The 12662-nt window shown below is 39.4% G+C and overlaps 1 protein-coding gene across 1 annotated transcript; it reads left to right on the top strand.

Moving 5' to 3' along the window:
- The first annotated feature begins 8518 nt into the window (after positions 1 to 8518).
- LOC115690517 (uncharacterized) lies at positions 8519 to 10109 on the top strand. Its single transcript, XM_030616875.2, has 2 exons — positions 8519 to 8866; positions 9757 to 10109. Exons 1-2 carry the CDS (start codon positions 8747 to 8749, stop codon positions 10072 to 10074), a joined length of 438 nt encoding a protein of 145 aa, XP_030472735.1. The 5' UTR covers positions 8519 to 8746; the 3' UTR covers positions 10075 to 10109.
- The last annotated feature ends 2553 nt before the right edge of the window (positions 10110 to 12662 follow it).

The following is a 12662-nucleotide window of genomic DNA, read 5'->3' as shown; positions in this document are numbered from 1 at the left end:
TTGATCTGATTTAGTAGCGAGTTTAAAGGGAATAGTGGACGATGGGGTTGTAATTTCTCCAATCCGAGTCGTCCGATTGAAAGGTTACGAGGTAAGGACATCGCCCTACGAGTGGCCATCGAGCCCTATTTTTCCAACAAAGAACAAATCAACTTACTCTTTTTTTTTTAAATTAATAGTAGAGCAAAGATTAATTGAGGAAAACTAATAAAAACACTCGTTCAATTAGAGCAAATCGAAATAAAAACATGTCTTCAATTAGCAGTGCCCTCGATTCGGTTATGCATGAATTACAAATAAGACGGCCTCTAATAAATTCGATGTCTTTGGTGCTGCGTCCCTCGCCATGATTCGAATGATATAGTGGTGTCATGGTCTTCGTGTCGGGTGCGTTCCTCGGGTGCCGATTCTTGCAAAACCACACCAACCTAGATCACTCGAAGGATCAATCGCCTGTGTGTACCGCGACTCAGCTGGAACTCTGATCGACGGATTTGCAAAGGACGTTCCTACCTCCTCAGCCGAGCAAGCCGAATGCCTAGCAATGGTAGAAACCCTCAAATTTCTCTCCTCACGTGCGGATGAAAGACTGACTGTCCAGTCAGATTGTCTGAATCTGGTCAACACCTTGAAGTCTTCACAAGCACTGCCGTGGGAACAGCGGGTAGTCATTACTGAAGCACGTGGGTTGCTGTCTCTCTTTACTAATTTAAAACTGCAATACTGTAATAGAAATACAAACAGTATCGCGGACTAGGTAGCGAAGACCCACAGGAACAAAACACTCACTGATCACCGGTTGATTTGTCCTCCGCAGGTCCTTAAAGATTTGCTCTGTTTTGAGACTCCGAAAAGGGGTTATGGTTTTACTAGATATCAATGAAAAGTGTTTGATTCTGGCCAAAAAAAAAAAATCACTCCCGCCGACAATCATTTCTAAATTTTTCGCAGATCAGCAAATTCTTGCAAAACCAATCCCCTCCCTCACCTGTCGTCGCTTCTAAATTTTTCATGTGCACCCGTGAACCTGAGAAAAGAGAACAACTGGTCCTTGTTCTTCTCCAAGTCGGTGGTTTTTTATTTTTCTTTCTTGATAGCGACGATATCATGAGAGATTTTTCTGTTTACATTAATTTAATTCCATATTAGAGAAATCTTTACTAATCTCCTATCTAACGTGGCAAAATCCACTGATGTGTTCTCTCTGCTCAGTGGCGTTATTAATTAAAACATTTAGAGAGGGCACATCTGATTGCCATTCGCCTTCCACTAGCAATATATTATGTTGGCATACTGCGTGATGTTCAGGCAAAGACTTGTGTTGTTTACTGTTTAGTATGGACACATAGAAGAAGAAGAAGCAGAAAAGCAGAAGAAAATCCAAAAATTGGGGACCGAAAGAAGAAGACTGGAGTAGGTTCAGTCCACCATTAAACCAAAAGATTAGTCAGTTTTTAAAGTCGGTGGAATAATTAAGAGTTATATAACGCCCGAGTTGCTTAAAAATTGACATGTACGGATGAGGTTGAACCCGGTGCAAACGTATATACCGTTTACGGCATAAAGTCCCATTTTTCGCGAAAACACGAAACCCCAATGGAGATAAAGCATGTGAGATCCAATTTAAATGCATGATTTCATCAACTGGGAATGCTTTGATTTGTTCAAAATGAAGGTGACTGATGAGCGGTGTTTGGGATATGGCGTGTTTACTGAGGCGATGCTTGATTAATAAGGAATTTCTTAGCGTTTTGCGCTCTTTTTTTTTGTGGTGAAGGAAACCCTTCTTATGTAGGAGAAATAATCCACTAATCTTATGAACAGGTAAGACATGAGCCAAAATCCGAGTGGGCAGCCCAAATGTGGAATGATCTCATATACTAACGAAGACACGTGATGGTTGGTACGTAGGTTTACATCAGGGGTGAGCATGGTTCGGGTGGGCGGTTCCTACCTTAGAACCAAGAACCGCCCACTAAGGACCAGTTCCGAAAAATTGAAATCGAGAATCGCTTGTTGGTTCCATGGATCCACCCTGGAACCAGACCGTAATAAGTCAATGGAACCGGCCCCCCATCCCTATAGATTCACAACTAGACAACAAACATAATCACCCAGAGTCGCAGCTAGAGCAAGAGCAAAAGGCAACAACAAGCCAAAAACTAACAAATCCCGAACTAAACTTCAACATAATTTGAAGCACCCTAAGTTGGAAATCGAATTCGCCAACAACAGCAAAAAGAATGAGTACCCAAAAGCAAAAAATTTCACTTGGTTGCGAGTCCGCGACTCAGCGACAGAGTTGAAGGCGAGGCAAGAGCCTGATGCAATATGTGAAGAGATGCAAGATGTGAGGGAGGGCCAGAGGCGAGCTGCAAGGCAAGAGCGAGATGTGAGGGAGGGCCGGAGGCGAGGCGCGAGGCGATTGGGAGTCTAAGACACATCGACAAAGTTGAAAGCATAACCGCGTGAAACTTCATGATGAGAGTGAGATGAGACTCGGGTTTCTTCCTTTTATTTCTATTTTGAGGACCGCGTGTAGAATTGTAGAGTAAATGGCAAAAGGCAAAAAAGACTTACTTTCACTGAAAGTGAGCTAGAGTTTTTTTAACATATATATATTCTATACCAATTTGGTCTTGGAGGGCGGTTCCACGCCTAGAACCAGGAACCGGATTTGTCCCCATGGGAACTGTTGGTTTTGGGCCCGTCCGATCTGGTTCCGGATGGTCTCCGATTCCTTTGCACATCCCTCGTTTACATAACCCTACCTCACTATGATGGACTATTGTAAGTAATCAAATATAGTATAGAATACTAAAGTTATCCGCAAGTAGAAGGAAAAAATATTCGGGCATCAGCAGAAAGAAACTTCAGAGCTAGCTCTATTGTTAAAAAGCAACCAATAAGCAACCACTAGGGTTTGGCCCATCCTCAATTTGTTTTGATGATAGAGTGGGCAGCTTGATTCGCCTTACTTTGATTCGCTTCACTCCCATTTTCATGGAGTCCAACTTGCTCTACTTGGTCAAATTGCCTCTCACCCTCATTTTTCTTTATTTCTACCTTCCAATAATTCATTCCCAACAATTATAATAATTCGTGCTAGCATATTTATTTTATTTTCTTTCTTGGATTTTTCATTGTTCTCGTATTTTATTCATAACATAGTACTCCCCCACAGTCCCTAGACCTCTAGTGCAAATTTTGTATAAATTAACAAAAAAATTTATTAATAATAAGCCATGCATCTAGATAACAATTAATCAATCAAACTTTTTTACAGCTCCTTCTTGAATTCTTAATTTGTAATGGGGTGCAGATGAAAACAGAAACCCAGTGTGTAATCTTATTCCCTTCACTCCCACTTTTAGGGAGTCCAACCTCTCTCACATGAAGCATTGCGACAATGACGAAACTTAATATTCTTCACCTGCACTAGCGTGCAGAGCATACTTAATCTATACTTTGATTAATGGATGTAATTAAATATTGGGTATGACTTTTACATTGAGAATATTATCGTGTGTTTCTTTCCTCTCTTTTTTCTTGCGCAGAAATAGTTGAACTTGGCATTAGCCCGGCATACTAAACCTGCAAGTTGCTACTAAAACGAAGAAGTCTAGGACAAATCAAAGGGCACGATCATATGCACAAGGAAGTTACTTTTTCTTTTGCAAAAGGACTTTATCACCCCCCCCCCAAAAAAAAAACTTTAAATATCATTTAAAGTTGGTAGGTTAAATTGAAGTGCAAGCTGGAAAAATAATAATATATATTTGGTCCTAAGCAAGAACTTAAATTGCTTCGTCTTTGTCTAAGGTATCATGCGGACTTCGACATCCTTTAGACGTAAAACACAAAGAAGGTATTTCCCCCTCCTGGGGAAAACAAAGATACATGAAGGAGCAAGACGTGCAAATACTGGCAAATAAAGAACAAAGTTTGGCTACCCGTCACATCAGTAGACAGGCGCAGACGACATACATACATATGAAAAAACTCTTAAGCATGATGAAAGAACAAATTTCATATGTATTATAGGTTGAAACATGTTCTCCAACTCAAAAAATTTAAGGGTTTACAAGCTATCATGTCGATCGATCAGAGAGCACAAAATGTCAATTCTCTTCTCAAGGACAAGTTTGATTAGCCTTCTCAATTTCATGGGCTATACATATGCAGATATCTGCGGGTTATAAGTGAATCCAACCTTCATTAGCTAAAGGAAAACTCTATCCTCAGTCACGGGCGAGGAATGTTTACGAATTGTAATATCTTTGCCTTCACTCCCACTTTCATGGACAACGATCTCTCTCTCTCTCTCTCTCTCTCTCTCTCTCTCTCTCTCTCTCTCTCTCTCTCTCATGACGCTTTACGATACTAATCATAATTAATTTTTCTTCACCAGCAATAGCGGGCAGGACATCACCCATGCTTAAATTAATCGCATTCTCCAGGTCGATAGCGTACTTTAAATCAATTGATCGAAAGATTGGACACCCTCAACATTATTCTAGGGCAGTACCTATGAGAGAGGATCTAATTGTAATCTAGTGCAAAGAATCGATTATGATCTGCCGCATATTAAATAATTCACACGCCCGTGCATGTCCATGGCGATCAAGTGCCGCAATTAGTTTCATTATCGGTCAAGTTGATTGTATTGCTACTATTAAATCTAGGGTTGGCAAAGTTTTTGGTCTAATTCAAGTTGTCTTCTTTGTATATGTACTCTATGTCAATGCACTTAACCTCGACCCTGATTAACATTAAATAATCACAACATTGCCGAAGACTCTCTTTCCTTTTGATCTCTCCAGCGATATGGGCTCGAAATTATGTATGCCATTAATCACGATGAAGGAACGATAGAGTATGAAATTCACTTTGTGATGTAATTTGTTTAATGATGTGCTTTGATTCCCTTCAAGTTAGTGCCTAGTGAAGTACCATTTGATTAAGCCAAGTGGTGCAAATTGCATTGGCTTTTTAACTGTGGGAAGTACAAGAAGAAGTTAAAATAACCATGTAAGAGAAAGTACAATGAACAGTTCAAAGCAAAAGCCAAAAGGGTGTTCGATCCAAGGATTTCATTGGCACAAATGACCACAACTATTTCTTAATATATTAAAGAATATCAACATGTTATAGATAAATTTTTATTGGAAAGGGTCACTTTCTCTGTATAAAATACGAGAAAATTATCCAAAAAGATCTAAACTTACTATATACAGCGATAAATTCAATCTTAAAAATGTCAATTTAATCTTAAACCTTTTAACAAATTGCCAAAGTAATCATTTCGATCAATTTTGAATACCGACTGTCTTACATGGCATGGTTGATATTGACATAGACAATTTTTCAAATTTTTTTAAAAATTTCGGAATTTTTTTCATTTTCTTTCGTTTTTCTTTTTTGTTTTTTTCTCCTTTTCTTTTCTTGTCTTTTTCTTTTTCTTTTTCCTATTTCCTATTTCCCTCCGTCGGCTCTTGGGCCTTGACAATGGTCGATGGAGGTCGCCAGCCATAGGTGAGGGTGGTCGAGACACCAAATCTGGCAAGGGCTTGACCCTTGCGCCCCTTGTGGCCTCTAGTAAGGGCTCACTCAAGCCTTCCTAAGCGAGGGTCACCCTTGCTAGATGTCGCAAGGGCTCAACCCTTACACTTGGTGTCGCCTAGGCAAGGGTGACCCTCGCTTAGGCAGCCCTACATGAGGGCAACCAAAGGACGCAAGGGATGCCCTCGTCCAGGTGGCCCTCGCCCGTGGTTGGCGACAAGCAGAGTGAAACAGGAAAAAAGAAAAAAATTGCAAAAATTGTCAACGTCAGAGTTTGTCATGCCACATAGGACGCCCATGATCCACGTCAACGATTTCCGATCAAAATTGACCAAAATGACTATATCGGTAAATCGTGAAAGGTTCAGAATTAAATTGGCACGATTAAAAGGTTTATAATTGAATTAGCCACCGTACAATAGATTTAGGACTTTTTGGACAATCATCCCAGATAAGTATAGTATGCCACTCAACCAAACCAAGTATTGACAAGAAGAACTGATACATTGGGCTTGCGCTTGTGGTGTGTTCCATTGACCTCCAACTAGTCGGTTTTCTAAGCTCATGCCTCTAGACTATTAAAAAAGAAATAAAGAAAGATTAAAACGAGATGTATGTGCAATATTTCTTTATTTGTATTGATGCAAAACTAGAATGTGGACGACATCATACATAAGCATTTGCTAGAATGTCATTTGCAACTATATATGTGTGCAAATATCTTTGTCTCCACCGAAGATGAATAATACAAAATTCCTAATAAATCGTCAGCGTTTTACGTTTCTTTTCGTTGTAGCTGCAACATCAATAATTTAATCTTCTTTCAACCCGCCAAACGAGCAAAGTAGAGACCATAATTACCTCCGTTTATTTCCAAAAAATAAATTATTTAAAATATATTTTTATAATAATCACTTATATCTCTTACAAAAATAAATGAATGAAAAATATTTTCATTCTCCACGAAAATATATAGACATAAATTATCATCGATAATGAAAATATTTTTTATTGACTAATTATTTCAAACGATCATTTCTACAAAAATATTTTTCAAATTATATATCTTTCATGTAACAAACGGAGTCTTGGCAATTAAATAGTGTTTCCTTAGCGTCGGCTTCAATAAGTTTCCATTGGATGATGATGACTGAAACTAGTGGTGGTTTCCATTTTCTTTAGCCGGAGAAAATAGTTGTACTCTAATCTGTTTTGATAAAGTTGAGACTCCGTTTATTACGTAGAAATTCAACCCTTTTAAGAAAAATATTGTTAGGAAAACATGTTAACCAAAAACTACTTTCATTATCAGTAAAAATAATTAGACACAAATTATTATTAATAATCAAAGTACTATTTATTGACTCGTTTCCTTAACAATAAGAACGGTTGAAATTAGAAAACATTGTTACATTTCCCACTAAATAAACAAGCCTAAGAAAAGCACCAATTGAACTACCTAATTACCTCGGATCATTAGTGTAATAGTCCTAAACCACTAACTTATCAAGTTTGTTAAAAACATAATTAAAAGAATATCACTTGAGAAAGAAATTTTAATTAAAAGTTATTTTGTATGTTAATGACACAACGTGGCATTTACATGTGGTTTAACAAGCCAATCGAAAGTAATATATATATAGAGGTCGATTACATCATATCTTCGCTAAAATATGCAGTGAATAAAATATATAAATGAAATATATGGCAAGAAGTAGAAGTGGGACCCACAAGAGCACGGGAGTGTTTGCTAGAAAATATAAGATAAAAGAAAGCTTTATGTCTTTAATACACCAATGCTCTGTGTTAAAAGTAAGAGAAAAGGGGGGAAATGAGAATTGGTGTGGAAAATGACAAAAAAAAAATTTAAATTTATATGACAGAGGAAGAGGGGGAAGTCTAAAATTTTTACACTCACCATTGAATTATATTAAAAAAATTCGGTTCGAAAACTAATTCCATATATGCAAGTTACTCATCCGACCGGCAAATGTGTAAGTACTTTTTTGTTTTTCTATAGGCAATGGACTTAACAATTATCCTAATTTTTATTCCATCCTCGCTCTTTTAACTTTTTGGACAAAGCATCAACCATTTCACGTTATGCATGGAATGAACAATTCTTCATCACGCGCAAACAATTGTTCATCTTCCTTTAAATTTATGAAAGATAGACAGCTGCATATCTACTGTCCACTACCAAGAGTAATTGTTCAGTATATGTAACGAAAGATAAATATGAAGTACATTTAATAAATATATGGTCAAGTATAGTAATATGTATAGATATTAAGAGATAGAGATAATGACAAAAACAATATTGAACTTTGGCTCAATGTGCTATTTTGTCCCTAAACTTTTAATTTGTTCAATATAATCCCTGAACTTTAGCCTAATATTCAATGTGATCCCTGAACTTTTAATTTATTCATTGTGGTCCTTGAAAACTACATTGAATATTTTCATATAATTCAGGGACTAAATTAAATACGTACCAAAAGTTTAGGAATGACATTAAACAAATTAAGAGTTTAGGGACCACATTATATATTAGCTTAAAATTCAGGGATTACATTGAACAAATTAAAAGTTCAGAGACCAAATAGCACATTGGGCCAAAGTTCAGGGACTATTTGTGTCATTTTCCCTCGGAGATACTCATGGATTGAAAAAATCCTAGTAATTAATTTTGAGATACAGAGTTGATGATGACCTATAATTTTATTTGGGTAAAAAATGGATGACTTGGATTGAGCAAAACAAATCGGTTAAGTTAAACATATTTCCATAAGAGAAAGGATGCGATTTCGAAAGCACTTGTTGAAAAAAAAACCCTTGCCCATCGATGGCTGGCTCGTCACCTAATCCTACCTTAAAACCTAAGAATGATTAATTAACTTACCTCGAAATCATCTGCCGTTGCCCCCTTAAATACTGGCACTGAGACGACAACCCCCTCACGCTTTCGCCTTGCTCTCTCTCTCTTTCTCTCTTTCTCTGTCTCTGCAAAGTACCTGAAGCTCTCTCTTTCCCGAGAAAGTTGCACCAGAACCCTTTGTCGTCGATCGCTTCATTTGGCTTTTAGTCAACACACACGCAGAGACGCGTACAGTCTCTCTCTCGTTTCTTGGATCATAGCCGTTGTCGTTAGTCTTGCGTGGGAAAGGGGAGAGAGAGGGAGAGAATGGTCAAGGAGGGAGATCAGACAGTGACCATCCATCTGCTGAAGCAGAAGATGGCCGAGTTCGCTGAGGAGAGAGACTGGGATCACTTTCACAGCCCCAGGAACCTCCTCTTGGCTCTGGTGATCTTCTTCCCTTGTTATTTTCAATCTTTTATGTTGGGCGATGAACCGATCCGGCTGTTTGAGAAAATTCCTGTCCCGTCACTCTTTTTTTTTTTTTCTGTTTGGTCTTCGTCTTTTGGCTGTCGTTTCTGGGTATTTGTTTTTTCGTCGTGGTTTTGCCATTTTGGGTGATTAATTGTTGGCCAAAAAGTAAAAAAAGACATCTTTTTTGGCTGATCTTCTTTGACCCCCATAATTGATCAAAGTTATGTGATCAAAACGTATGCATATATTTGCAGTTTTTTCTTTCATAAGCGTGTGAATCAGTTCTGTAGACATGGAGTCCAAACTCGATAGCATTTCTTTGGTGTCGTTTGATCGATGGATCTCGTACGCGCGGACCCATCACTTGGTGTTTGGCATAATTGATATATACATATCATAATCTATGGGATTCACTGGATTTTTGCATCCGTCACCATTCGCATGCCACTAGACAAACTGCAACACCCACTTAGCTTTGGCTCAATGATGATTACTATTTTAACTAGCTATCTGTTTGTCCTTACTTGTTTCTGAGTGCTTCATTGGCCTGATAATGAAGAAAAGCTGGGCCTTCTGTTCCCACTTATCTTTCGCACTCTCTTTCAGGACTCTTATGTGATACACACACACTGTGTAACTTTTGACCTTTCATAAGTCAATTAAATCATTCCTGGATCATCTTTCTTCACTTGCTCACGGTTTCAGTTGTGAGAGGAGGCGTTGCATTTTTGTTAAAAGTATGGGGCCAACACCTCCCAGCTGTTCATAGCACAACTACAATACATCACAGTCAACGAGGCAAAACCGTACCAAATGGGTTCTTAATTTAGTGTTTTCTTTGGTCTTTTTGATTCTTCGCACAGGTGGGCGAGATCGGGGAGCTGTCGGAGATATTCCAGTGGAAAGGGGAGGTGCCGAAGGGCCTTCCGGATTGGGAAGAGGAGGAGAAAGTGCACTTGGGCGAGGAGCTCTCGGACGTGCTGCTCTATCTGGTCAGGCTCTCCGACATCTGCGGCATCGACTTGGGCCGAGCAGCCCTCCGCAAGGTCGAGCTCAACGCCCTCAAGTATCCCGTCTCTCTCTCCAAATTGGCCTCCTCCAAGAAGCAAGAAGCCATCACCACCAAAACCCTTGTTGGCAATAGTGATACTGCTGGCGCTGTTGTGGCCGAGAGTGGTTGATCATGTTGAGCTTCTTTTCATTTTGATCCAAATAATAGTGCTATATGTAACTTTCTCTCTAGTGTGTGTTAAGAGTCTTTATTTTGTAATTTGGGTCGAATGTCGCAAGAAGTGGCTTACTTTAACATATTGGCATGATCTTACTGTACTCTCGCAATCTTGCTACGTCGAGCATCCATGGCAATGGTTTCGATACGATTAGAATCTAGTTTAGTGAAAAAGTTTAGATATTGGTTCATCATAGACTTGGCGGTCTGCTCAAACCCGATTTGTCCGGAGGGCAAAATGGATGAGCCTAGACAAGCAATCCCTTCTCGAGTCTAGGTGACCAAATCTAGGAGTGCCCAAACACCGCCGTTCGTATCGGAAACTTAATAACTTTTTTAATCATGGGTGAGTCCGGATAAAAAATTTTAGACACGCTAGTCGGTACCAACCATAACCATCTGGTTCAAGCCCGTCCATTAATCAGATGTAGATAATTAGCTCTATTTTGGACAAAAAACTCTCATCCTTCTCTATGGGAAAGAGACCCTTCTGCTTCGTACTGTCAAATTTGTCAAGATCGTGGTAAAAATGGGCAATAGAAATTACCAAATCTTGCGGTGGTCGGTTGGAAAATGGAGATATAAAGTCTTGAACAGGGTCTCCTCTCTCCCTCCATGTATTGCATGGGGGATGATATGGAGTGGGATTTCGAGGTACTCTTACATATCCTCAAAGATTTTGTTACCCTTTTAGGAGCTAAAATCCAATCCCCCTTGGGATCTCTCTTCAGATATGGTGGTCTTATTGTAAGTCCTTTTATGGGTGCTTGAGCTGTAGGTGATAGCTTAGCCTTCTTTTCCCATCACGAGTTGTCGTCCCCTTCATTGCGAATCTGCAACCGAGATTTGAAAGTGATGACATAAGACTTAAAGATCGACATTTGATCATAATTATGTTACACGCGTTGCATTGACTTTTGACGAGTCCAACCGGATGCTGCTTCTTGGTAAAAATTTCTAAGAAAAATGTCGAAAAAAAATCATAAACATATCGTATTTATATCAATTTAATCTTAAACATTTTGATTTAGAGCCAGTTCAGTTATTTCGGTTAATTTTGGCCGGATATTATTAACGTGAATATGGGTTGGGCAGCCTACGCGGTACAATCGATGCTGACGTTGACAATCTTTAATAATATTTTAATATTTTTTGAATTTTTTATTTTTTTTATTTTTTTTTTCTCCAACCGCTAGCCGAGACTGACCAGAGACGAGGTACCTCACCGGCCTCTGGCGAGCCTCACCTAGCCCTCGCCAGAGGCCGTGAAGCTGCGGCCTTCAAGACTCAAGCCCTCTACCATGGGCGAGGCCTGACCTCACTAGCCTAGCGCAAGGCTGCCCTTGCCGGCTCTCACCTTTAGCCGGCAGCCGAGGTCCAGCGACTGTATGGAGGAAGAAGAAAGGGAAGGGAAAAAAAATAAAAAGAATAAATAAATAAATTTGAAAAAAAATATTTGAATATTATTATTCTGCCAAAATTTATTGAAAGAACTGAACTGGCCCTAGGTCAAAAGATTTATAATTAAATTGGCACAAGTGCGATAAAATTCGTGATTTTTTTTTACTGTTTCCCTCGAAATTCCCAATTCAACCTGTGAACGAAGAAAGGTGGATATTTTGCTAGGATTCATGCTTAACATGAGTAGACCATTTCCATGGCTATTCGTTTTTGCTTGAATGTCCATATGGTTATGGATATTATATTAGCTGCGTGCGTACGACAAACGGCAGAAGACGTCGTTTTTGCTGTCGTTTGGTCGCGTTACAATAGTCAAATATCTAAAACGAGGTTTGTCGTGTTGGAAGGAGTCTTTGTGTTCGACAAGCCAACGCTCTTAGTTCTTGGACCAAACCCAAAGCTCAAAGCCTTAATTGGCGCAGTCTTATCAAATCAGATGTAGAGCTTTCAAAGAGTCACGTAATCGTACTTGGGAGAGAGAGAGAGGAGAGAGATTGGACATTGGAGGATGGGGGACATTGGAGCAGGGGGTACGTGTCGCAGGGGACTGATTGGTTCGTAGTTCTTATCGGGTCGCTGAGATTGTCCTCGGATTGCTCTCGGTGTTCTTCATATTGCAGACAATTACCTGGAAATTAGAGAACCTCGCGGGCCCAAATTCTTCTGTTTTGCCTCTCTCGGCATCACGTTGGGGTCCATTCTAAGGTCCGAAGATGGATGCTATTGCTCGTAGGGGTGTGCAAAAAACCCAGGACCCCGCGGAGGGAGTGGTTGGGGTTTCAATTTGGTGGGTATCGTCTTTTAGCCCCGTTGATAGAATTTATGGAAAGTTAGTTCTTTTTTTGTCTGATTCACAGTTTCATCTCTTGTTCACAGTTTCATCTCTTGTCTTTATCCTCGTATGCGTGCCACATATCTGGTCTGCTTACAATTTATTAGAAGGGCCCTTGTTAGAATATTAGCATCTTTTAGATACAGAGTTCTAATTGGATTTCACACGGTCCCTATCTCTTCTTTCTTGCCAACCACCATGCCACCACCTACGCTTCATCATCGCAACCGCCCGGTCACCGACCGCGT

The sequence above is a fragment of the Syzygium oleosum genome, unplaced genomic scaffold, assembly GCF_021117445.2.
Source record: "Syzygium oleosum isolate NSW1041296 unplaced genomic scaffold, Sole_v2.1 Sole_v2.09, whole genome shotgun sequence".
Lineage (NCBI taxonomy): Eukaryota > Viridiplantae > Streptophyta > Magnoliopsida > Myrtales > Myrtaceae > Syzygium > Syzygium oleosum.
This window is presented reverse-complemented; position numbering and strand designations above follow the sequence as displayed.